This window comes from Zootermopsis nevadensis, unplaced genomic scaffold, assembly GCF_977971745.1.
Source record: "Zootermopsis nevadensis isolate Lab colony 2312 unplaced genomic scaffold, Znev_1.0 Znev_ptg000022l, whole genome shotgun sequence".
In the NCBI taxonomy this organism is placed as follows: domain Eukaryota; kingdom Metazoa; phylum Arthropoda; class Insecta; order Blattodea; family Termopsidae; genus Zootermopsis; species Zootermopsis nevadensis.
In genome coordinates, this window is record NW_028259154.1 from 19340360 (window position 1) to 19368278 (window position 27919).

Consider the following 27919-nt stretch of genomic DNA (forward strand, 5'->3'; position numbering starts at 1 on the left):
CATAATATTGTTATTGTTATTGTCACTTTACGTTTTATTTTTCCCGAAAAATATGACAACTCTAAACAGACATTTAATTAAAGTTATCACATTTTAGTGGCTGAAATTAGCAATGCAAATGCGATATCACAGAACATCTGCTGAAGAAGTAAATCTACCAACATCAAAGCGAAAAGGGCAGGGTAAATTAATACTGGGAACATGGTAATCTCCAAGATATAATTCCAAGGAATTGTCTCCTTAGTCTTTACAACGCCAACGTACATATTTTTTGCGTCACAAGTATGTTTTAATCGGATAATCAAAATCGGCTTACAAGGGAGATGCTGTCTTGTAGTTCAACATTTGCAGAATAAGGCGTGTCTCTTAATTCCCTTCATTAATGTCTCGCAAACTGAAACAGATACGAAATTCAGCCGCTTTTGACAATGCAATGCAATTCGCAAGAAAATATCTAAGGTTCTATACCAGAGTTTAATTAAAGCAACTATTTTAAAAATGGCGAGGCTCTGTCATGAGCAAAATTTATGTTTATGAATCTGTCGCTGTATTCGTATATAAAATAGTTTCAATATACATAACTGATACGATCATCAATACATTAAGGATAAAGACTGAATTCTTTCCTGTTTTTACAAACAAAATTTCTTTATTTTTTCTGTAGAAATTGTGGGAACATGGACATTATTCTGATTATCATGCTAGGACCGAATGATTGGTTGTTAATGGACACCGTCCGATAAACGACGGGGGATATATCGACTAGCCACAAGTAGTTCCAGATCGAAAACAGAAACAAGCTTCTGAAAGATTACGATCTCTTCGATTTTCCTTGTCTGAGTTACTGAAAAGCACAGTGTGTCTGATGCAGTCTGATCTGCGAGTGTTCATGGGAGTAGTAATTCGTTAAAGTAATAATATGACGCATTCTTGTGCAGTTGCTTATCTGGCGATATCAAATAACTTTGCGTTTCATTCGCCAGTAGAAAATAATACTGCGGTAACTCAATATACTGAAGAGATGACTTTAAGCGGTTAATTTATAAGGCATGATTTACACTTAATCAAATATAACCAACCAGTATACAGATTTGAATTCAGGTCGGGTTACCACTTACGCTTAAATTTCTTCTGATTTTAATCAGTATCGGCAGAATACTTCTAGAGTAATACCGCCAACATTTTTTTATAATTCTCTTCTGGAATCTTTATTGAAGCCATTTCACCTCGGTTTTTTATATTTATAACTAATTAAAAGGTAGACTAATATGCTGTTCTCTGGCCTTTGCAGCGACCTATTTGTAAATGCAATAAACTTATATAATATTAAGTGAAATATATTATATCACAAAGAGCGCATTTATAATATGAATGTTACATTAACAGGTATCATTGTCTTATAGGATGAACTAAAGCTGTGAAATATTTATTATTTACATGCTAATAGTTGCTCAGCTAATTATGGAAGTTCTCACACGCTATGAAGCTCGTAGGTTTAATACCGTGTTTAGAACGGACCGCTACTGGGCTAAAGAAGTTTTAGAATCACCTCTCGTCGGCTGCCCGCTACTGTTTATTTAGATTATTCTCAGATGTCATCCGTATCTTCCATCCGAAAATTGTGGACCCTGCATACTATTGTGACAAGGGGCCCACTCTGAATAGGCATACGAGGTGCGATCGGAAAGTTTCCAGACTGCGCCTATAATTTAAAAAAACCCGTACACTTATCTCAGGTATTAAATTCATCCATCACCCTCGAAGTAGTGCCCCTGGGAGTGAACACAACGATCCCAGCGCCGCTGCCAAGCCTGGAAGCATCCCTGGAAATCTTTCTTTGTCAGCCTGTCAAGCACCATCTGCGATTCTGCCTGAATCTCTTCTATCGTCTCAAATCTCCTTCCCTTTAGCTGAATTTTCATCTTTGGGAAGAGGAAGAAGTCACGCGGAGCTAAATCAGGCGATCCGGCAAGATCTTTGAGCTCCTGACAAACGAGAAGTCGATTCTGCTTCTGGTCCTCAGACAGGAGCCTTGGCACAAACTTGGCTGCGATGCGTCGCATGTGGAGTTCTTCCTTTAGAATCAGCTGACAGGTCCCTTAGCCTATCCCAACAATGTCGCACAAGTCGTTGATGGTACGACGTCGATCTTCGTGAATGGCGTGCCGAATCTTCGTAACATTTTCGGGCGTTGTGCTCGAAGATGGTCGTCCAGAACGCTCGTCATCATCGACAGAGGTTCGGCCATTTTTAAAACGTGAATGCCACACAAAAGTTTGTGCACGACCCATTGCGGACTCCCCAAATGCTTGCTTTAGCATTTCATAGGTTTCCGTAGCCGTTTTGGCGAGTCTTTGGCAAAATTTGATGCACACGCCATTCCGAAATCGCAGGAGGGTCGGTGTAATGCACTACCAAAACACCCGTAACTAAGAAACAAATGCTAATTCGATGATGCCGGCTGGCACACTGATTCATTATGAATGTAGGCCGCACGCCCTAAAGGCAGAAGCTCGTACTACATCCGGTTCGCCCTCTATTGACACAGTCTTGAAACTTTCCGATCGTACCTCGTATGCGTGCCTGAGTGTTGAATCCTGACTGTCTGACTGTCTTTTGAACCCGAAGGTCTTTTACCTTTGCACAAGCCTCGTAAATGATCACAACCATTCAAGCGTCGTGGAATTCCACTGAAAACTTATCATTTTGTTTGAAATTGAAGGTTATCACGGCGTTGAAAATGTCGAGTGTGGTCTTCCGGTTTGTGAAGCCTTATCGCATACGTTTTTCCCCCCAGAAATGCTGGTTAACGACCTACAAGACTATACGGAGTCACAACACAGAATTTCACAATCTGTGACTTCTGTGGTCGTTCGTAGTGAATTGGCGTGTGCTGCTAGCAGTGTCCCTTATGTATCATTCAGGATTATCCGTGCGCTCTGAAACCTAATCGATAGGAACGGCAACATGCTATAAGCGTCACATTAAAGGATGCGAACCCCGGTTAATTATTCAGACGGACTGGAAACAGAGAGAGACTGCATTTAATGTACTTACGTACAAAAGGCACATATACCATGCTTTCCTATTGAGCCGTGGAATCTAAATATAGTCTGTCTTATGGTTAATGATGATCCAGCTTCTAGTTGAACGAAGTTTCGTGCTATGTTGCGCGTGATCTGATGTTACTGAACCGAACTCTGTGGTGGTCACAGTGCAGTATTAACAAATATAGTTGAAAAAACAGCTTGGTAATTGAGATGACGTATAATTACATAAAAGTTGACCGACGTTTCAGAGGTGTAGACGCAGTAACAGCAGTTCTCTGTTCTTTTTTAAGTAATTTTGAGGCTGTTGGCTTATATCAGTTAACGAAGATTGTTGTATATTCATGTCTTTTTATCGATAATCTAGCCGCCATATTTCGTAAATCCATAATTTAAACTGTGCCGAAATAAAACTGTGAAACATCCCTCGGCTTCATTCACATGAGGGCTATTCAGGATGAAATCTGAAAGAATAATTTAAAGGAACAGAAGAACCAGGGCGATCGCTGTGATCGCTCTGAAACGTCGGCTAACTTTCATCAGACTTCACGGCGGAACAACCCAGAAGACAGCCTCGTTTGTTGCAGCCACAGATAGTTATAGACAGTTATAACATACGAATGATAGTACCATCACCTCAACTATATTCTTGCAGTCATTTATCTGTTATAAAAGAACTGATTCCTTTAGATATTAACGCACTCATGACTTTAAGAAACGTTAAATTCTGGGGAACAGGACTTCATTAGAACGCGACCAATAAAGCTCTTTGTTGTACCCGCGATGAGATCAGATGTAGGGCCCTCACAACCAATAAGCGGATTAGACTTGAGCCAGAACTCAAGAGGACTGAGTTAAATCGGTGTGGGCTGCCGTAATACCAGATAGACAGTCTGAAATGAGTCCCTCGTTACTCTGAACATGTAATTGTCTGGCAGTAAGCGCGCTTGTAATGGCCTATCATCACCAGTAGTAGTAGTAGTGGTAGTAGTCCAATCGATTATCGTGTTAGAAAGTTGGTAGGCCTATTGATCACCGTTTCGGAGGAACATACTGTCTTCATCTACAGGGCACTTGACTGACAATAATATTATTTTCATCTCTATTTGGAAAACTGTTTCATCTTAAATATTAATGAAAAGGCATAGTATAATATGAATTATAATAAGGCCTATATACATTTGTGAACGGCTCTGTTCTGTAGAAAAACACCGTTTCGTTATATCAAAAATGGGTTTTAGTCCTTTATTACGTGCTGCACTTTCTTGTACTCTTTTGTCTGACTAATAATATTTGCATCTTTATGTGGAATACTGCTTCAATTAAATATTAATAGAAAAGTCTTGCTATTACAAGAAGACATATAAGAACCTTTCACGTGCATCAAGGAATCCACACTGCAACGCTTCCAATTTCTTCGTACCAAGAATGAGATTTCATAAAGCCAAGAATATGAGCCGGGATAGCTCAGTCAGTATAGTGTCTAGCTACGGGCTGGACGACCGGGGTTCGATCCCCGACGAGGGCAGAGGATTTTTCCTCTAGCCTCTGCGTCCAGACCGGCTCTGGGGCCCACCCAGCCTCCTCTACAATGGGTACCGGGGTCCTTTCCCGGGGGTAAAGCCGGCCGGGGCGTGATGCTGACCACTCACCCCCATCTAGTGCCGAGGTCAAGGAAGAGAGGAGCTATACCTCCTCTCACCCCAAACGCCTACATGGCGTATAGTGGGACTAACTTTACTTACTTTACTTTAAAGCCAAGAATTGCACGCTTGGTATTGTAACATTTAAACAAGAACTTTGAGGCTTTCACATGTGGTACGGGAGAACTGAGTTTTACTGGAATTTGAATTTTATTCTGTTGTGCTCTACCTGAGACAGCTAGATGCTGGCTTCTCACCGCCGAGACCTGGCTTTAGTACCGGGTGAATGCAAGTGGGATTAGTTGGGAAGAAGTCTCGCTGGAGCAGGATTTTCTCCGAATTCTTTGCTTTCCCCTTGACAGTCATTATGATCCCCCACTCATCTGTCACCGCTCCATGAGGTGTACGTAGCCCTGACCAAGCAGCTCATTATCACACTCTCGGTCGTAAGTTGAGGGCTTTGTCTCTGACGCTGCACGTGGCTGGTCTCGGAGTAAAGGTTCTTTTAAATGTATTCCATGCCGTGCACTGTAGTTACGTTGATGGATTCTCCATTGTTTTACGTGTACCTACATACACGACTTTTGGGAGTTTTCTTTACGCTTGTCCTCAGTTAAATGGATGTCATACTAAATACGAGCACCGAATGAGATCATGTGTGGTATTATCCTGTAATAGTCATTTTCCAAGGTGCTTTTTAAAACTAAGGAAAACATTAAAAATAACAGTTGCGCTCAGTTATATTTTTTATAGCTAACTAGAAAAGAATTTTAAGGTTGCCATTACCATTAAATTTCTTCCATAATGGCCAGCTCTATGCTTGTTATTGCTGTGTTGTTACAAGACCGCTAAGTATGGGGTTATAATAGACATGTGCTTGTGTAAATATAATTTTACATACGTATTCTTGAATATAATGCTTCATAGGACGAGTTTCTTATACGTGAAAGTAATAGTGTTTCGTTGCATGGCAACTGTTTAATTCATAAAGCGGCTACTACGCGGCATACGGTGAAAAATGAACATAATAGGAATTGGAGTAAGCGAACATATAGTCTAGTCTATTCATAAGATTTATAATATTTATAATTATATTATTTTACTACAGTATATTTTATGAAAAGACTTGGAGAAGACCAAGGTCTTTGCTAGTATTTTCTAAATTATATCATATCAAATTGTAATCTGTGTTAATTTACGGCACATCAGTGTATGTTGTTTCAAAGCTAATCCTACTGTCCTTATAATTCAAGCAGCGGAAATGACGTACCTAAGAACTGTCAAAGATTGCATTAGGACAGATCAGTTAAGAAATGAGGACATACGAAGAGAGTTGGATATTTTCTCTTTATTTAAAAAAACACAATATAGAGATAAATGGAAAATGCATTTGTAAAAGGTGGAACATACTGTCATTCCATTACAAGCCTATAAATTCTGTTCGTCTGGCAGAATGAGTTTTCGATGTCATGCCCTGTGTGTATATTAATATTTTGTGCAGTAAACGATTTTGACAAAAACTGTGACGTTATGCCTCAACGCCATCAGTACGAACCAAATTAGGATTCACTCTGTATCAGTGGCATGAATTTCGGGATTTCTGAAGGACCAGGTACTGAATTTTTTAATATTCTTAAAAATGTGCAGGGCGTACATGTCTTTGTAACATGCCACAATATAAATTTCCTAAACATTTATACTACCAAATGTCCTGATCTTCAGATCCTTTAACGTAATTGTAAGTTCCTTGCGAAACTTGTCACTTTTCAAAGCAGGTGGGTAGGAGCGCCAAATTTAATTCCTAATATTACCCTTTATTTTTGAGGCTTTAAACCTTAATTTTTAATGTAATAATTTCCAAAATTCAATAAGATGTCTTGAAGATACGTTAGATGACAATCAACAGATAAATTTTTGTACCATAAATAGTCTACACATTATACAGCAAGCCTGCTACTAATGTAATAAAGTGTATGAAACTTCTGTAGACTTGGCATATTGTCTATTATGGGGGCACAACAAATAAGTGCAGAATGTGTGGGTAAATTTGTTTAGAAAAACACATTTGGAAGACCGAAGAGATGGCAGTTGAGACTAAGATAGCTATTGTAAGAGATAGATTTTGTGTGTGGCGTGTGATCATATCGAATCGCGAACCTCGGTGTTAGCGGTGATGTAACTTTGCATTACGCTACCACACTATATATTACAACAAAAACATTTGTCGTTAAAACATTGTTGCACTCAATGAATCGCTTGTGTTTATGTATAAACGCCATCAGTGTACTAAGCAAACATAATCAGCGTGTTAGCTGTGTTGGACTGCATATGAGATGCGTAATGTGTTTACAATTTGAAGTACAACCAATTAGCTGACGGCTTGTGTGTGACTGTGACGAATATGTGAAGCAAGCCAGAATACCGAAGGCTGCTTTAAAATCATGTTTTATGCGTTATGTATACAAAATGCATACTATAAAAGCGTAGTGCAAAGATCGTTCATCCACGTTTTATCTCCTAAATTTATGATAGGATTACATGTGATTTTAGGAAGCTTCAACTTCAAGGGTTGGGCCTTTGGCCCGTTTCGGACATTTGATCAAGTCCGCTTGTCATGTAGGAAGCTTTCGTGGCGTTGAAATGTGGATTGTGGTCTTATGGTTTGTGACGCCATGTGGTCCACATTCTGGACGAAGTTGGCGGGAGGGGATGGGTTATGACGAGAACTGTGGAGACAACTTTGTTATACGTATTTAGTATCAGCCCTACTGCTCGAAAGTAATGTACCATGAAAACGGAGGTACAGCTCCACGCATTCTTAACCTGGGCACTAGATGAAGATGAATGGCCATCTTCACACCCTGACCACTTTACGTGCAGGTAAATAACCCCCAGTAACTTTTAGACAGGATTGGGTAGATTCCAAATCGACGCATTGTGACGAATAGAAGAAACATTACAATCGATATGGTTGGGCTTGGGGGAAGGCTCCTTCTCTGTACAATATGATATATTTTGTGATTAGCTACACATTAATGGATTTTACCTGTAGTAACTTAACACCGAGGGAAATGATGTATTCAAAATAGAAACGAACGCGTTTCAAAAATTTATTTATAGACCGTTGCAGTCTTTGATTGCAGATGTACTTTGTTGCTAAGTGAATAGTGCTGCTGTTGGAAACGCTAATACTTCAGTAATATGGAAGGAGAAGATTAGGGTAGGAAAAATATGAGCATTAAGGTTCTAGCAGCTAGAATAAGGAGTTTAATTAATTTCAGAATAGATAATGCTAACACTTAAGAGATTACTGTGCATGTAATGCACAGCGGTATGTTTAATGTCGCATGAACACTTTCCGTAGTTTATACAAGGAAGCCGTCGGGGACGTAGGATTTCGTATGGTCCCTTGGTTTCCTTTTACTTGCTTAAGGTTTCCTGTGTTATACATGCAGTCGTGGAGTAACGAGTTGTCACACGGATCTAGTGTGTTTTGAGGTTATCGTCGTGCAATCTCAAAATAAACCCAAGTTACAAGAACATACATTATTAAAAGTTCAAGTAGATTAAAGCTAAACCAGGAGGTAACCCATTCTGTCTGCATACTCTTATGTCTGGAAAGTTCCTATTGCGCTGTATTTCAAACGATGACCTACTCTCTTCTCTGTGTGCTATTAAGATCTTAGCTTTTGAGTCCATCAAATTTGACTGGAATGATCCACGAAACTTCGTTCACACAGAATAATATTCCCTTCTGTGTACTTAAAGAGATAATTTCTAAGTTTGAATATGAGGAGCTACAAATTGGCGTGTTTACTGAAGAGGAGAGAATGTTGAGAAAAAGGGCTTGCTTGCAGTGGTTATGGGCCAGCACGTGGCTGACTCCACTGTGCAAAAGTATGAAAGCGGACCAAATAAGCAGTATAAGAATGTATGTGGCTTGATGACAAAATAAATATCTGAATCTTTAATATTTCGGAGTAATTTAAAATGAAATATTATAGGCCTAATGTGAATTTTCTTTCCTGTAAGTTGTTTTTTGCGCGTCAAACATGATCTCTCTTATTTCGAGGAAATCCCAAGTCGAGAGTGTTTGAGAACAGGGTGCTGAGGACAGTAATGTTACTTAAGAGATAGAAATTAACAGAAGGATGGAGAAATAAGTATGAGGAACTGCACACTTGTACTTTTCACCTAACATTATTAGGATAATGAAATCTGAGGGGTGGGTAGAGCATGTAGTACTCATGGTATCGATGTTGAATGAATACAACATTTTGGTTCAGAAGTCTGAAGGGAAGAGACCACTCAGAAGATCTAAGCATAGATGGTAGGAAAATATTACAATTGATTTTGAGGCAATGGGGTGGGAGTTTGTGAATTGTATGCATGTGGTTGAAGAAACGTACCAGTGGCGGGATCTTTCAATCATGGTAATGAATCTTCATATTTTACATAATAAAGGGAATTTCTTGACTAATGAGCGGCCATTAGATCTTCAAGAATGTCTCTGCTTAATGGAGCTTGTAAACTCCGAGCTTTAAAGAGTGTCATATTTGATTTGTGATTACAGCTTTTCGCTGTCGTTGGAAGCCGTTGTCGTAGATAATGAGGATGTTCTGTTTCCAGATCGGGTGCAGACTGTGGAACTTGAGCATTGTGAGCGTGCTCATCCTGACGTTCTCAAACATCCTCCTGACTGTGCGACTGTTACACTCGACGGATTGTTCTCGGCAAGAGGCTCCTCCGTCCGAACCATTGCGTCTGCAGCAGCAGCAGTTCAAAGACAGTCGAACTCCAGGGCAGAGCCACGAGTCGTCGCCGACACCACCACACTGCAAAGTAGCGAACTCGACCACTGGACCAACAGCCACTGTCACAAACGGCACTGTCTTCCGTGTTGACCTGCGCCTAGGACGCTGGGACTCAAGACATCTCTACAAACTTTATGACTTTGCACTTCCTGGAGATCGGTATGCCGAATTGTCGGAGAAGTATTCGGTGTGCCTTGCAACTCAGAGTTCTTTAGAGAAGCTCCAGTCTTTGGTGCAAGTGGCTCATCATTGGACAGGCCCCATATCTGCAGCGGTGTTCGCCGCGGGTGACGAGTACTCTCTGGTACAGCTGTACGTTGCTTTCTTGAGACGTTGTTATCCTGTGGTGCGTGATCGAGTTAGCTTCCATTTGGCATATCCCAAAGATCGTCCACCTTCACAGATTCGTCCAGATTTCCCATCGAGACCTAAATTGGACTGTCGTAGACCTGAAGCCGCCTTATCAGGACTAGTACGACTTCGAAAACCGGAAACGGTAAAGTGGAGAATAAAGGCTGCTTATCCGCAAAATCATTTGCGGAATCTAGCTCGACGAAATTGTCAGAGTTCGTATGTCTTCCTCACTGACGTTGATATAATTCCGAGTGCAAAACTGACCGATGGACTTGACGTGTTTCTTAAGAATGCGAAGTGTAAAAGTTTGTGCGCCTACGTCATTCCGACGTACGAGCTGGACGAGAGGGTGTTGTTTCCTCGCAATAAAACTGATCTCATCCGTCTGGCAAGGAAAGGGCTGGCCAGACCTTTCCACCACAGGGTGTTCATCTACAATCAATTTGCGACCAATTTCTCTAGGCATGTGTGAAAATCCTTTATAGAGACAATGTGTGATCTGCTGTGTAAAATGAATATAATCTGATACGATACACTTTAATGTAATTAAACTGTGTAATGCTGTGCAAGTCATTGCAGTTCAGTACGATACAGATTAATTAGCCGTTCGAAAAACGCGCTTTCTTGAAACGAAAAGCCGCACAGTCATTCTTTAACTGACGCCATAAGAAAATTCTGTTTCAGCAATAGAACACTTTTTAATTTAAAAATTTTAACATGTGTAGGATATGAAGCGTATATTTACATCAAATTTCTGTTTGGAATGCACTTTTATACAGAGTGCATATTTCTTTTGACGTGATGCGACATTATTTTCCATTTGATCTATAAAGCGTTAAATACAAATCCATCCAATGGAAACTGAAAAAGACTGCAATGAAAAATATGATTAAATTACTATACATTTTATTTTCCATTTGAGTGGATTTTATATATATATATATATATATATATATATAATTTCATTAATGGTTTGTTTTCTGTTTTGAAATATTAAATAAAATTCAAATTATCATGACCTGTTGCGGGTCAGGCCACGTTAATCGAGATAAAGCCAGTGATTGCGGTTATGTGGCATGCTACTATGGCTCTACGTAGCCTTGACAACAAGGGTGACGCATCAGCAGTCGACGGGCGTCACAAACGAACGACAGGAACGGAAGCCATACGTGAATCGGAGTTGCCAGGCGTAGCGTTGTCTCCAGAGGAAACTAAATGCGAATACAGTTTAATTATGAAGATTTCTGTCTTCTGGGTTGTTGCGCTGTGTAGTCTGGTCGATGTTAACCAACGTTTCAGAGGTCATACTGCCTCCGTCATCAGGGTGCAACAACCCAGAAGACAGAAATATTCATACTCACCGCTGTCAAAACCTCAAATCTTACACAGTTTAATTATATTTGTTTTTTTGTTTTTTGCACAGAAATATCACAGCACTGACAAGCTTCAAACTTGAGCTATGAAAATTAAATTAGATATATAAGATGCCAAGGGATGGCAAACAATAATTTATATTTATCCAGCATGCAGTATGAAATATAATGAAACGAAGTAAACCAAGTTTTAACACAGCTACAGTATGGAACAAGTATATTGTCCGATATAGGCTTCTATTTTCCTTACCCCGCCCACCTGAAATCTTGATTCATGTGAGTGACGCCATTGGAACGAAATTCCCGCAACGTCTGTGTATTTAAACCCTAAATGTTTTCGGAGGCTCGTTGGTGTGTACACGGGACAAAGGATCTTAAGCCTGTTTTACTGTATCCTGTGTCGGCTTGGTTCAAAACGTCGTCCTTGTAATGCGACTCTATACTGTGATCTGCATCTCAGGTGGCAGGCGACTGCAGGTAGAGAAGGGGAGGCCGTTCACGTGAATCATAACGTGACCAACTTCGAGTTCTTGTATGAGCCATTCTATGTTGCGCCCGACACAGTTCCAGCCCACGATGAGCGCTTCATCGGCTATGGATACACGAGAAACACACAGGTAAGGCTCTTCGCCTAACGAGTTCCAATGGACCAGAGTCCTTCTGTAAATGGTAACAGTTATTCAAATTATTCATTCATTCACAGTCACTCTACAATCTTAATCTGTACTGTACAGCTGAAACCCGTCGTTAAATAAGCCAAGAATTAAAGATTTCTCTTAGGGCGCCACGGAAGACGCGTGTTTATGAAAGCGTTCATCAGCTGGTGCACTGAAGCCCAAGAAACAAGCGTTTGGGAATTGATGGGAGTTGGAGAAACTGTGAAATGCAACGGACAGGTGGAAAAATGAAAGAAGATTTCTGGGAGAGAAAAGTTTTGAGCTCGGTGCTGCAACTACCTGAGAAAACAAAGAAGTAGTTGCGTGGAAAGCAGAGTGATGAAGTTCTTAGAATACGAAGAATGTGAAACGATCCAGAAATATGGATACACTTTTGAAATTAACTATTTTTTTTGTATGTATGAAGGTTTTAAATAACGCTCTAAAATTTGGATGAGGGTTTACATAAAAGGCGGGAATGTATTGATTAGGTGTGGGACTTTCGGCTTCTCGAACGGTTTCTGCCCCGATGAATTATTTTTTATAGCCGGAACCAAAGTTAAATTTTATTTAAATTTGTATATATTCTACACGGACATGCAATAACTTATTATTTGTTCTGCACATCATTTTATCGCAAATGATGTGGATTAACTGACAATTAAATACGGAGGATAGGTGATACTGTCACAAAGTTTTTGTTGTCAACACATCCACTGCTTTTATAAATTAATCCCTGATATAACACAGACTGGATTTCAAACTGCGACTTTGGGTTTGTCTTTCCCTTCCTGACAGCACCTTAGACCGGTTCTGTTGGCTTTGCAGCACAATTAGTAACGAATGACTAGAAAGATTAAGCTTCTTATCTCGTTGATACACAATGTATAGTTGACCCACTAAACACGATGTTTCAGTGTTCAGACAACAGCATGTCGCAAATCCTACTATCGCCCGCGTCAGCACGCAAACTGCAGCAACGTTTATAATTAAAGATCATAAATCACACGGTTTTGTGTGTTGGTTTCCCATTCCAAAGTCAGTAATTTCTGAAGGGATTGCTATCTCATGTTTGTATTTCCAACAATCTGGTTTTGAATATTCAGATTAGGTTAGTAATTGTGCACTTTTTTAGAAATTAAAATATTTCAGTCTCGTCGAATATATTCAGATATATATAAATCAAGTGTCATTTTTATTAAGTATCTCATAAAAGAAGGGTTTTGTGCTGAAGGCCAAAATGACGTATTTATTTAAGAAACATAGTTCCATCAACTTATATCATGTAATACAACCTTTACTACTTTCTTTGTTTCGCACTTTATCAATCTCTTTTTTTAAAAGGCCTTAAAAATCTCTACGTTTCGAAGTATGAATCTTCTTCCGTCTTCAGGTTAAAGAACGTGACACCTATTATGTTGGATCCGGCAGTATGAATTTATGTGGGGCACAGTACCGTGTATATTCCGCTATGCTGAGTGTTGTCACGTTATAGTAACTTAATAAATTTAAATTGCGAAAATCGTTACGCATGAAGAGTATAAGATACTGATTTCTAAAAAAATTCATCGTCTTTTACGGAATCCGAAGATTCAATTCCCCGTTAACAAAATACCGCTGTTGTACCTGAAATCTAAACCAGTTTAATCGATGTAAAATTTGATGTTCTTGCAGCGGTGAAGATGTCGATGTTGTTGTTCTGTGTTTTGAACTTCAGCCCTGAAGATGGAGGCAGTATGTTTCTCCGAAAAGTTGGTGCCTTCTTGCGAGTTAACACGGCCTGAGAAGCCAGAAGACCAAAAAAACTTGAATTTAATCCAGTCGACATCCTCATAGTGTTTCACTGAATCGCCTTTTAATTTTATTCTCCTGTTTACGCCCAAGTCTTAGAGGTGCTCCCTTCCGTTGGGAGTTTCCGAACAAACTTTTGTATGAAGTTAATATTCATTTAATAGCCTACCTATGACGAGATACTAAGCTGGAAAGCATATGTTGAAGATTGTTACGACTCTGATATTCCTTTGAAATAAAACCTTTACGCCATGTGAAGCAGCGCTTTCTAAGTATTCATTTGCATCATATTGCCAAGACCGTTGTGTGTTTTCATGAAATTCTCATACTTCCACAAGAAGCGTCAGCTGTTTGAAATATTAAAGTTGTTAATATAATTATAACTTACAAGTGTTTCAAAGGCATTAAACTTAGAAAGCGCAATGTGGGCATAAGCAGGTTTAATTATTGAAGTTAAGTACCAATAGGACTACGTATTTCGTCATTCAAAACTTGTTCTGGGGTTAAGTGAAACTGAGAGGTTTTTATAAAATATTCCATCATGAGTGTCGTGGAGTGGGAAGACTACGTAAAGATTTTTTTTTATAGGAAACCACACAGAGGGCAGAGAAGTTGAACATTATCGTCCAATTTCACACAGCGTCAGTCACGAAAACCCACTGTAGGTTGCATGGATATAGGATCAGGAACGGCCCGTTCTATGCACACTTGCCTGTTCGAATGTATCACAAACGAGCGAACTAGAAATTAGATAGCCGTGCTGCCATCACACAGTCTTCTAGATCTATCTCACATCCCTTCTTAATTCTGCACTCCACACATTATGGTTACGTTTTTATTTTGGACTGTTCTGGTTCAAGTTGTGGCAAAGACCACAGAGAACAAATTTACATTAAGAAATTGCTGTACTGGCTGTGTCGAGGGCGACGGAGTTTCATAGAGATCGAAAATAATCAGAAATTTCGATATAGTAGCCCACAAAGCTCCTTTTATAATTAAACTTATTATATTTACCTGTTAAATGTTACGTGAAACAAGGAATAGACCATGAAATTACTTAATTTATGTCAGGTCGACCGTAACATGATCGTAATTAATAAGTGTCACTACACGTGTGTGAGCTCAATTCCAGTCAACACAAGATTTTCTCTCGATGACAACTTAATAATTTCCCTGTTTTATTTCTACCGTCTTATCCAGTATATACCGAATATTCTTGCATACGGATCAAAGCGGCCGGAACATGACTCACCAGTGTGTTTAATATGACGTAGAAACCAATAGTAACTGGAGTCCTACCTTCACGCCCCTGTATTTGCTCTAATGTTCACTTTAACCGTAAAAACACAAAGAAACATAACTATGAAATACATGTCTGCTCTTTGTTTCATATAAATATTTAATCTTCATAACAAATTAACGAATTTAGATAAGATTTGGTGTTCGATTTTGTAATGTAATTAGTTTAATTTTGGCCGTTATCGGTCCAATACAATCGTAGTATTTGATGACGAATATAAAGTATGAAACTCCGTCTTCTGGGCCAGAAATTATCCTGAGTACCCAGTTATCAGACACCTTCCGTTTATGTTTTCTCCCTTAATGTGAGATGACCGAGTATCACCCATAAAAAAACAGCAGGTAAAACTATAGTTTTGTACATTTCAATCTTTAGCAGGAAGTAAAAGATTCTAATCTGCATGGTAGCAGACATTCCCAAAATTTAATCTTCTCTTAATTGTTACGGTTAACATTACAACTTAATGCGGATCCTTCAGATGTGCATCTAGAAATGCTTTAGACCCTTCTTGCAGTGGGCTTTACTGTATAAGTGAAGGATTGGCCAGACAAAGGGAAAGCCTGAGGGCGGGCAGCTATGATATTACTAATAGACACCCCTTGTAGTAGCGTAGCATACTGGTCATTAAATACCACCGACACTCTGTGATGCTAGGCTCCCTCTAATTTTACATCCAACCCTCCGGTAATATTGATTCACCTCCCCACAGCTTCTCAACGGATCCTATCGACACATTATCGCACATCCACGTGTCTGTGGGAATTCAGCGCTCCATATTATCGACAAGCTACTGATTAAATTAGTTTTATGAATTCAAGGTTTTATTTGTCTATGCACCGAAACATATCAGTGACATTCCCACCATTTGTTAGACGTTTGTTGTAATGGCATCGTAACTTTCAAATTACTGGGGTGTGACACTTTATTATTTTACGTCTAATGATGTAAGATCCACACAATTTTGGGCTTTGATGAGGAGACCTATTAGCAAAAGCTGTGTTTTTACCAATCGTAATTTTTCTAGAAGTTGAAGAGGGATCGAGTAGCCAAACAAACTCTGTCTGTTTACAGGTGTACGAGATGTTTGTTGCTGGATATCAGTTCCAAGTGTTGTCTCCGATCTTCACCTGTCACTGGGGGCTTCAGAACAAGAAGGGACGCCCTTCCTGGAGGGAAAGACAAAACAGTATGAATCGTCGCCATTTCGAAACTTTCAAGAGCGAAGTGTTTGCACGTTACCGCAAAGATCCTTTGAAGATGTTGGGTTCTAAGAAAACAGGACAGAAACGGTAATAATATCATAGTTTGTTGCGATTAATGAATATTAATGAGGTTAAGAAAATGTTTTTCGACTCTCAAGACACGTGAATTTGACTGGTAATATTATGTACCAGTATGCGTAATATTGTTTATGACTGGCGACAGGGACAGAGAAGGTTAGAATAGCCATAACGCAATTGATGCGCGTAACCGTAAGGTTCTGCTCAAAGGCACTGAAGAACGGGTCGTCTAAGTATCCTAAGTAAGTAACCGTAAGGTGTAAGACACTTTTAATTCCGACTGAACTTTCTAGATGTGACCTGATATTTTCCAGGCGAGTTTCAAAATAAAACCTAGGCCATTACCGTTTCCTTCCAAATCATCCCGCTTTCACAATAATTTCTTCTGTTCCATTTCACTCAAGTAACGTTGTTGAATAACACAAGGACCTCGAATAACAAAGGAAAACGTTACCCAGGTGTCTGCTGTGTTCATAAATTAACGTGCTCATTTCAGAAGTGTTGTGATATTACGTAACGAAACATAAAATTTTAAAAATAATTTCTTTAAAGCACGTGTTTATTTCGTGGTGATTAAATGTAATTCAGACGTTGAGATTTGTATTCTAATTCTGACTTACAAACAAGTTCAGAAACTAGAAATATTTTTATTTACTTGTGGCATATTTTATTCATGTCATAAGTATATGATGGTTTATGACATTTAATGTTATTTCTCCTTTCCTGCAAATGTGTATAACTAATTGAAAAATGGACCAAACTTCCTAGGATGTTCCGTAAACATCTGATAAATATTGAACTTCTCAAGAAATTCCCAAATTCATGGACCGCTTACAAAAACTCGCATTGGATCATATGTAAAGCCAGTTGAATCCCGCTCATACCTCCACATCCTGGTCCTCTATTATCGTATTTAATATCACACTCCATCTACGCCAGTAATTGTATGTGACATATTATTAATTAGTAATTTAAAGGTCCATTGGTCTGTTTATTTTCAGTCCACTGCTCAGTTAAAACAAAAACACGATAACATTAAAAATAACGGAATACGGACGCAAGCACTGGTCTCAGTTACAGGTTTTGCGTATAATTAATTTTCAGCATGTTCATAACATCTTTGAAACTGCGAACCCATCTGTCCAGTGGTTGCTAGGGACACCGCAAGGGGCAAAGACAGACGGAAAGCATAACTAATCAGTGACTTCCATCTAGTACTTAGGTTGATAATACTTTACGCTTATTCAGAGGGGTAATTATACATTTTGCTCATTTAATAAATGCATCGAATATTGTTACAGATATTTTACGAAAGTTCTTTAATTAGGCCTACTGTCTTCAGAGGGAGCAGTGTTTCCTTTATTTCTAGAAGAAAGGATAAAGTGTACTGAAGAGTACCTGCGGGAAACGGTAGTTCGAGGTGATTTGTCATTATTAAAATATTGAGAATAAGCGAACAGTTATACTGTTTGACACTTTATTGCATGAAATTATTTTAGCAGTTTCTTGCCATAGGATGGAAGGTTGAAGGAAGTGACCAAAAGTAGTGGGAAATGGAGGGTTTCAATTTCAGCGCTGTTAATCCTTGGGTGTTGCTGACAGCAAGTTAATAGGTAACACGCAGAGAACAGGAACGTCTACTTTCTGTTAGTAGAACGTGAAATTTCGTGTGACCTATATATGAAACTAAATTAACAAAATTCGATGAAGTCATAACGATGAAAGAACCTGCAACAAACCAAGTTAATTTTTAATAGAAAAACACTAATTTTATTCATATTGATGGCAGCGATAAGTTTGACCTAACATCGCGTAAAAACAAGACATTACATTTATTGGTTAGCTTTGTTCCCCTAATGATAAAGCTAATATGGTTTCAGTGAACGTGTCATCAGATTGTCTCATAACCTGGAAACCGGTTTCATGAGATTGTTGGTCCTGAAGACTCAAGGGACGTATTTAGTTCTGTTTAGACGCAGCACACACGATGTCTTTCCCGCCAATTCTGTCGTGACAACGATGTAACATTGCGTGTTCTTAAGATCTTTTTCTGGCTTACTTTCGTCATTATCCCTATGGGAAAGACACTAAAAAGTTTTCTCATGCATATTTTTAATTAACTTTCTAAGAATCATTACTGTGAAAATTTTGTACATAATTTTATGACCTCAATTTTTAATTGTATGCTTGCAAGATTGTCAGTCAGAACTTTAAAACTGCTTCTGTGCCATCAGATTTTTACTAGGCCTGTGCTTCTAGTTTTTCTCACTTAGATAACCAGCGTAAAATACTTAATTTACTATGATTTATTACATACTTTTACGTTATTTGTAGAAACCATTTTACGGAATAAAATACGTCTGACATTGTGATATAGCAAGATAATACAACAGTAATTTCAATGAATCAATCAAGAAATACTAGAGTTGAGATTTGAGGTTATCACTTCGGCGAATATGAAGACTGCTCTATTCCAGGATGTTGCGCTTTGTAGTCAGGCAGAAGTCTACCGAAGTTTTAGAGGTTATTGCTGCCTACATCATCAGGGCGATTTGAAAAAAAAAAGATTATCAATCTGTGTGACTAAAAGCAGCACGAAAAAGGCCTCACCTCTCCCTGTAATATTGTCTCGGTATCTGTTTAATATAATCGACGTAATGATATCAGTTATCTTGTGAATTTGATGTATCGTTATTCCGAAACGTCAGACAGCATATCTGTGTTCAATGCAGTTTTACGCGTGGCAGTCATATCATGGAACATAATGAAATCAACTACATGTTATAGGATTTATTGTTTAATTTTTACGAGGAAAAGTCTTCCGTCATGTTAGTGTTGTTAAAAAGAGAAAACCTTCAAGAATTCGAAATGAGATTGCGATGGAACTTCCTGTCTAAACACAATAGAACACACGTTGTACAATGTAGGATATATGTATGTATATATATATATATATATATATATATATATATATTAGTTTCGCAACGTAAAACATTCAGGTTAATATTGGCAAAATATTTGAATACTGACCGAAACATTAAATTTTTTATATAATAACTCATTGTCACGAATGAAGATTATTTATAATTTGTGGCCTATATTCTAACGTGTAAGCAACGAAAAGAATATTGGAAACGAATGGAGGAACAACACAAAGGGACCCTACAAGGGCCGGACAGTACTCAAGGTGGCAACATACTAATGTTAACTGCCACCACAAGCGGTTCTGCGTGCGGGCATTACGTAATTATGTCTCGTGTTTTATTATCAAAGTTACGTGACAGATGGATTTAAATCTTGAAATCTTACAAGACGACCCTATTTTCAACATAAAGAAAACTCTAAATGGACAGGAGGCCTTGTATTTCCTGTTTTGAATTTATTAAGTAAATACGACACAGAGGTGAATTTAAATTTCATTTTTATAGTTGTAGGGCGTGTGGCGATTTAGATTACCAAATTTTGTCACTATTATGATCTGTATACAAGTATATGATGACCCGGGATAGCTCAGTCAGTATAGTGACTAGCTACGGGCTGGACGACCGGGGTTAGATCCCCGACGGGGGCAGAGGATTTTTCCTCTAGCCTCTGCGTCCAGACCGGCTCTGGGGCCCACCCAGCCTCCTCTACAATGGGTACCGGGGTCCTTTCCCGGGAGTAAAGCCGGCCAGGACGTGATGCTGACCACTCACCCCCATCTAGTGCCGAGGTCAAGGAAGAGAGGAGCTATACCTCCACTCACCCCAAACGCCTACATGGCGTATAGTGGGAAAAACTTTACTTTACTTTTATACAAGTATATGGGTTCGAGGTTAAGAGAAGTATGTCTGTAGTTGCCATATAATTGTTTTATACGTGTATTTTATGTGATTCTAATAAATTAATAATTGTCAATCTGTGTTTATTATTCACATTCATGTATCTAAATTCGATTGTAGATTTTCACGGCTGTCTTCTGGGATGTTGTTCCGTGTAGTCTGGTAGACGTTTATTAGCGTTTAACAGGCCCTTGCTGCCTCCATTATCAGTGCGACTCATCGTCCTGATGATGGCTGCAGCAAGGACCTCTGAAACGCTGGTAAACTTGGTATGTATACGAAGTTTACCAACATGAACACACCACCTATATATTCAGGCTTCTAATTTTGGAAGTGACTCCAAAATGCGTATTAAATTTGCACAGGCCCGCTTATGATCACATTAAAAATTACATCAATCAGTTGCTCGATACAATATTATGCAGACACTTGCATGAAGCCTGGTATATTTGTGGTTTATTAGTATAATATGTTTTGTTTCCTTTGTTCTTTCTGTAATTATTTCATTTACAGAATTTAAGTCGAATGTTTTATAACCGTATCACGGCTGCATTGTTATCTGTCATTATTTAGGTGACAATTTGTCGCAAAACGTTTCTTTCCGCTGACTATTTCATGTGTATTTTCGGACACTGTTCTTGCTAAGTAAGGAATTTTTGTTGTTACTGTTAATTTTCTTTCAGACGTGATCTACCCGACCATCTCCCCATTTGGATGAGAGACTTATTTTTTCTTATTTTGTGAATGTTTCGCGCCAGATTAATATTTTTTTACCTTTCACGTTTTTTTATCAGACGCGCAGTTCAGGAGAAATGGAGAATGTTAGAGGCAGATATAGGAAGAAACAACGTTTTTGCATGTTGTTATTGGAAGAGGACTATAGGATCTTAATTCAACCCTAAGAAACTGCGTGTTACCGGAACAGGATTTATGATACTTTCAAGGTAAGTTCATTTGAAATTAACCATTCCCTTGCAGTTCACAATCATATCATTTTGCTGAAATGTTCTTAGCTAAGTCTCTGCACTGTTTCGGATATGAAGGTCTTTTAATTCTAACAAAATATGAACAGACACCTGCCAAATTTCATTCTAAAGTTGGAAGTTCCAGTAATACGCCGGGTACAGCGATGTATTTTCGGGCGATAACCTGTGCCATTATTATTTGAAATGAATTTCCAGTATAGCCTAGTTCATACGCTTAAGAACAATTTTAGCTTTTCCTTAGCATGTCATCTTCGCCATGAACTAAGTGATTTATAGAGGCAGAGTAGAATATTATTGGCACAGGTGACCATCGTATTAATTAGACATAATTTCGTTTTGTCCATGTTTTGCATCTGTTCTCCAGCCTTTAAGATATCAGTGTAGATGTGTTAAAAGTAACAATTTTTACAGTGTCATTTTTAATGTGTCGATACATCTTCGGGTTTATAAAAGCAGGACATGTATTGGCCAGTTGAATATCTTCGGCGCTGAGGGGGTAGGTTACCTTCACCACACTGTATTATGAGGCAATTGAAAACTTGCGTTGAGTGAATCTCTCATTCAAGAATATGAACAGAATGCTTATATATTCGTTTTCTCAGAATGAGTTCAGAGACTACGCACATTGAATGACGAATGAAAATTTAGGAGCCGGGAACAGTTACTGATTTTCCTAATGGTCTTTGTCGTAGGTGTGTTATTAAACAACGTTTCGGAAACTGGCTGTGTCATCGTGTAAAACTGTGAAACGTAATCAGTTTGATCCTTGGAAATTACTCGATTACTTTACGCGGTTTCAGATTCCGAAACGTTGTGTATTTTTTAAAGTAATAGACGAAGAAGTGTTTCAAGAATATGTATTCGTTAGTTTACATTTTTATGATAAACTGGGTAAGACTGCTTACAGACTGCAACCGTATTTGGGTCTAAGCAGTCTTTTAATGTAGCCCGTGAACCTTTGTTAGCGCTTCAGACCGTTCCACCGTTGTCGACGCCTGCAAATGCCTGCCTGGAATCGAGTTGTAGAGCGTGTGCGATATAAATCCCCGCGTTACCTTGTGGTGTGCGTATAAAAGAAGGCTATGTATCAATGTAGAACGTACTTACAGGTTTTTACACTTTTATTCCTTCTTCCGTATACAGAGAGAACTTTTGTAATTTTCAAAAAAGTAACAATCTTTGTGTATATAAAAATTCTCGTACAATGGAAGGTTGGCGGTATGGAATAACAAAGTATTTCTTCAGAATAAGTCGCTGAAAGCTTGCAGTATTGAGTGACAGAAGGAGAATCTGAGAGAATTTTTAGTTTTGCATCTTAAAATTGTGAACTAAGGAGAAAACCACGGGGAAGGAAAATATGAAAAAATAAGAGAAATAAAGGAAGATGACGTGAAGGAAAATAAGTGAAAAATGAACAAGTTAGAATTTCATTTTCTGCCCAACTGCAATCCTCATCATAAACATTAATGCTGTGATTGGATGATAAAGCCAAATTATTATTATTTTTCTTTTTTTTCATTCGTTCGTTATTTAACTTATTTATTTAAAAAATTCTGAAAATGCAGCTAATTGTAGAAAAAAACATTCACTGTAAGAAAAGACAAAATTTGACAAACTGATTACCGTATATCAAATGTGAAGTTTGTGATCTCTGCAGCTTAAAGAATGATTAATTAAAGGCAATTAATGTATTTCATATCAGAACTGCATTTCTTCTTTCGGATACTCGGAAAATTACTTCCATCGAGCAGACTTCTTGTCGAGAACTTCAGTGTCCGTTACTGCGTTAATATGAGCCCGCGACCGGTTCCTACTCCGTGCCAGATGAATCCAATCCACACTAGCAATTCTTTTTCCCTTAAATCAATTTTGAACTTACCCTCTCATCAATACCCAGGCGTTTCGAGTGTTTTCTTCCTCAGGATTTTCAACCAAAATTTTATACGTACGAGTATTTATCATTTCCTCGTATGTTCTGGATGCACAATCCATCTAATCCTCCTTGACGTGGTCATCATAATTATATTTGGCAAAGAATAAAACTTATGGAGACCCTAATTGTACAGTTTTCTTCAGTATCCTGTCATTTCATCTGTCTTAGGTCCAAATATTCTCAGTTACATTAAAACTGTGTTCTTACCTTCACGTGAGAGACCAGGTTTCAGACTAATACAATTTGGATACTCGGTTAAAGCTTAGGTTAAGAAGTAAATTTTCCCTTGTGCTTTGCATCACCTCTTGCAGCTGTGTAAGGGGCGTAGTGGTATCGCTTTGCGTATTCTAGGTCTTGGGAACTAGACGGGGAAATGACCTCGGGTATCCAGTGGATTAGAGGTTGGATGGATCGTGCGTCCGGTCTGATTGTGGTCTCTTCTTCTGAAGGAAATCGAACCCTACACATCCAGCCTATATCCAGCCACATTATGGACTGAGGTTATCTCTGGTTATTCTTCGGTAAATTTGTGCCTGTAACTCATTTTATCCCTGAGCTCCTGTGTCACTTGTCACATTTTTCTAATTCCTTCCGTCTCTGGACTGGAAGTAAGACGAGGCAGCTGTCAGAAGCACACGGCGTCCCCGGAACACATGACTTGACATGGCGTGTGCGCACCCATTTCGTAATGCGTCTATAATACTTTCCTGCTCTGATTGCATATCTTCTCGCTTTCTCTTTTCCTCTATTCATTTCCCATTCCATTTGTACTCCGCATATCATCTTGTATAACAGACAAGAAGGATCTTGTAAGGACTTTTAATTTATAACGATAACGTTTCAAAGAGAAACTTTGGGTTGCTTTCATTATTCGTATAAACTTGAGAAGTTTTGCTTCACAAATAATTGTTAATATGAAATTAGAAAGGAAGGAAAGTTTAAAAGTGTTGGTGCTGTTTGTTAAATTTGTAAAATTTCTGACAATAACCGCCGAGCAGGTTAGCTCAGGTGTTGAGAAACGCTTTTGTGCACTGAATTACTATAAGCCTGTAAAAAAACTGTTTCATGCTTTCATGCCTGCTTGGGCGCGGACGTCGCGTACAACGTTAAAATAACTTTAAAGAAAGCGACGCGGTTTATTTTTTTAACATTATTCTTCTGTAGTGACGTGTTTTAGACGAAACGAGTTAATGGAAAGGTAGCAGTGGGTAGGCGTATGAATTAAATGGGAACGCAATTGTGGATGAATGAGGAAAGGATATAAAGACACGGAAGGAATAAAGGAAAGTGAGACGTGACGATACGGGAGGAATCATTCTCCATTGAATTTAAAAATTAGTATTGCATTATGTGAGTGCATAATATAGTAACAATTAATGACAATCGAACAGCTTCTCGGGGTGTTTATTGCTTTTATTAATTTTCCGTGTATGAGTTAATTACTTTTGAATTTATTTATTTCCTTATCCCGAAATAGCTTTTGTTTTGAAAACTTAAAACCCTGGAACGTTGATAAGGATGTTAATCCGAATTTCTATACGGAGACAGACGTTTTTCAACAAAAATTTACATGGTCAGGAAACATTCGTATGATTTACAAGCATTGAATCAAACGGTGGGTATTTTGACGGAACAGTGAAGCATTTTAACAAATTGTATACAGCATAATGAGGGGGAAACCGTTACCACGTTTAATTTTAAACGATTTTTCGCATTGTTGTTTTTTCTCATTGTCTACTAGTACAAAATTTAATTATCTCCCTTAATTAAACCGGTATTGAAAATTCCGCCCTGCTCGTTCGAAGAGCTAAAGGGAATCGGTGAGGGACCATACAACTGAGGTTGGAGGGGGTGCGGGGAAAAGCAATTAACTGACCCTGGTAGTTTTAAAACATTGCTGGATAATATGACAATTGGGGACAAGATACAGCGTTACCGAAACTCCGAGATGACGGTACAAGTTTAAAAATTCAACTGGACACGGACAAATTCCAATGAATATTACAGTTCAGGCATACGATCCGTGCAGGGAATGCTAGTGGCACACCGAATTTCAACTTCGATTAGTATCGATACCTCATAGCAAATTTATTTTGTTTCTTCAAGGGACACGTAACCACCTGAATTATATAAAACCCAGTTCCGTACTTTCATGCTTGTTTGTGCTCTTCGTGACGGGAGATGGAGGAAAATTTTCAAATGACGTAATACGTAGCAGGGCTTATTCTTTATTGCCGTTCTTTTATAACAGCGCGTTTTTGACGGAAAGTGATAAAGGTACGAAACGGATAAAGGATGGAACGGCACAGTGAAGAATGAATACATTAAAGAAGTTTAATTTTTACTAGCTTTTACATTAGTTTAACGTAATGACTGTTAATGTCGACTCCAGACTGTTTAATTGGGTTTTCGCTGCTAAAATCTGTGGGGAAGATATATCGTTCTTGAGTTCCTTATCATGTATTTATTTAATACATATGTAATGGAACATTTGGAACAAAAAAAATGGCAAGAGGATGATTTTCACGCATTATATTCTTCATCACTTAATGTTAGGATAATTAAATGAAGGAGAATGAGACACTCATGGGAAGATAAGAAACGTGATGGGAAGAGACCACTATGGAAACCTGGGCATAGAATGGGAGTAGACCCAGGGTATTTTTATTTTTTGAAAAAAAATTAATGTCGTAATTTTCAGACAGCTCGAAAACTTGCATCGTGGGTACAAATACCACACGGCTGTAGATTTATTTTTGGGCCGAGTTAAGTCCCGATTCCGCGTTAAAGTAATTCTGCTAAATCTGAATAAGGATTCGTTCAACGTACATCTGATCTCACGAGAGGAGATACTGATACTTAAATTTAAAGTTTAAATGCGTCATGTTTGTGTTTTATAATTAAAATATATAATATACTTCAGGTCTATACACAAACTTTATTTACAGATGTTCGTAGTAACGATGAATAGCGCAAATTTTAAATTTTAAATTTTAACATCTGTAAATAAAGTTTGTGTATAGACCTGAAGTATATTATATATTTTAATACTGATACTTGTTTTTAAAATTTAATTTTTAATTTTGTGTAGGTTTTACTGATCGAAATACATATTTTGCTCCACCCGGTTTTGAGATCCGGTGTCCCTGTCTTATTTAATATTCTTTTTGACGGCGTGATAGGTTACAGCCCTCGGTATTTGTTATCCACAGTTCCTGTCATTTATTTCGTGTCCGTGGATCCGGTTCTTTGAGCAGTTCGTATTTTCATGGCATTAACTAAACATAGATATGATAAGCTTCTGTTTAGGTGCCGAATGTTAATTGAATAGGAAAATTAAATTCCAGACCTATTCAATTTAATTTATTGTTTAAAAAAACTTTTCCTGTGAGCTGCAGGTATTAATGAAAGCCAATTGCATGTTCTCATTTCAGATAGAAAATAGATTAAATATTTATATAACAGATGCAGCCAACAATAACACATAAAAGTACTATGCAATTTCCCGTTTGTTTTGTGTCCTTCATTATTAATTTTCCATTAATTGTGTTAGGGACTATGTGTACGATTTTCAGAGCCAAATTCTCTCTGTGCTAGTTCAATACCTGCGTATCCTATGTGGGCTTAGTTTCCTAATTAGACCCTTTATGTTATCGGGTCTATGACAATACTGTGACGCCCTACAGTCAAAGGTAAATTTTCTGTGCCAAGTGGTCAATGATTGTAATGCAAATTTTTAAGAACCTTAGCCGTAGAAGACAGAAGACGCAGATAATAAACAGTTACATATAAAATAGCTAAAACACTATTATAATTACAAAGATAATAGTTATCGCATTAATCTTCTCTCGGAGTATCTGTCGATCTACTTGTGATATATTCACGATTTAAGCGAAAGTGGCTCAAAGGAACTGCCTTTTTAAAAAGACCGGTAAAAATTAAAGGCTTGGGGGATTTGAATGAAACTCCGAACTGAGTATATCGTTTTGTACTTAGACACAGTTGACACGAAGCGGTGAGTTTACTAAATCTCACTGTCGTGTCATGGGTCGGCCCGACTTTACAGTGTCCATTTGAGTCCTCGCTGGCAAACAGAAACTCACTTTAGATGTCTGCATGAATGTTTACAATGAAGTAGTTATCAATATATTTTTTAAGTTTTGAGAATTAAATTTAAAGGGGTTCTAAGATTAAAACAGTCTGAGGATGACTACCTTCTGCAATGTCGTTTAATCTGATAGAACTTAAAAGATGTTTCAGCTTTGCTTACTACATTATTTATACTAAATTTTGGAAATGTATTTTTACTGTAGGAAAGCGCATATCCCAAGGCATCAGTTTTGAAATGTAAATGGAGGCCGATTTTGTGTTTTGTTATGAAATGAAATTAAGGACGTATTAGGTGTATTGGTGAAGGATAAGAGAAATGGTACTCTTTAGTATAATCGATAACCATTATTACACAGATATACCATCAACAGCTTTATGGCATATTACATTTTCATTACCATTTGTGCTTTATGTATACATACAAACGATCACCCTTATTGACATTGTTAAGACGGTTGCGGGGTTATGAAATTTTATTGCGTTGAATACATGAACGACTCGGAAGTTAGTAACGCAGAATAGCTGTGTACTTTACCACCATCTAATGCCGAGGTTAATAATGCGTGGAGATAAACCTTCATTCCCTGTTCGCGTATGTCTTGGCGTGGCGCTGTGCGTAATTAAGCACCTGAGACATCTATTCCATGATACTCAGCAGTTTGATATCCATTCAGCTACTTAAGAAAAGTCCTCTATTTATGGACCTTTAAAGTTCACCCTGGTGTTCGCAAATATCTGACATTGGAACCTCTCCTGAGCCACTTGAATGCAGTCAACATTCCGAGCTCTAGTTCTGTAATATTATCGTTAT

General features: G+C 38.2%; 2 protein-coding genes across 2 annotated transcripts in view; both read left to right on the forward strand.

Annotated features, from left to right (window-relative positions):
• LOC110834268 (beta-1,4-glucuronyltransferase 1) overlaps window positions 1-20155 on the forward strand; it is a 32351-nt gene extending 12196 nt beyond the window's left edge. Inside the window, exons 2-4 of the mRNA XM_087354176.1 lie at window positions 9320-10320; window positions 11692-11848; window positions 16050-20155. Of these exons, the coding sequence (XP_087210302.1) occupies window positions 9320-10320; window positions 11692-11848; window positions 16050-16271 (1380 nt within the window). The 3' untranslated portion in view covers window positions 16272-20155. The remainder of the gene's footprint in view (window positions 1-9319; window positions 10321-11691; window positions 11849-16049) is intronic.
• Window positions 20156-20894: 739 nt separating this feature from the next.
• LOC110834283 (protein O-mannosyl-transferase TMTC1-like) overlaps window positions 20895-27919 on the forward strand; it is a 191684-nt gene continuing 184659 nt past the window's right edge. The window contains exon 1 of the mRNA XM_087354165.1: window positions 20895-21023. The gene's annotated coding sequence lies outside the window, so the exon portion shown is untranslated. The remainder of the gene's footprint in view (window positions 21024-27919) is intronic.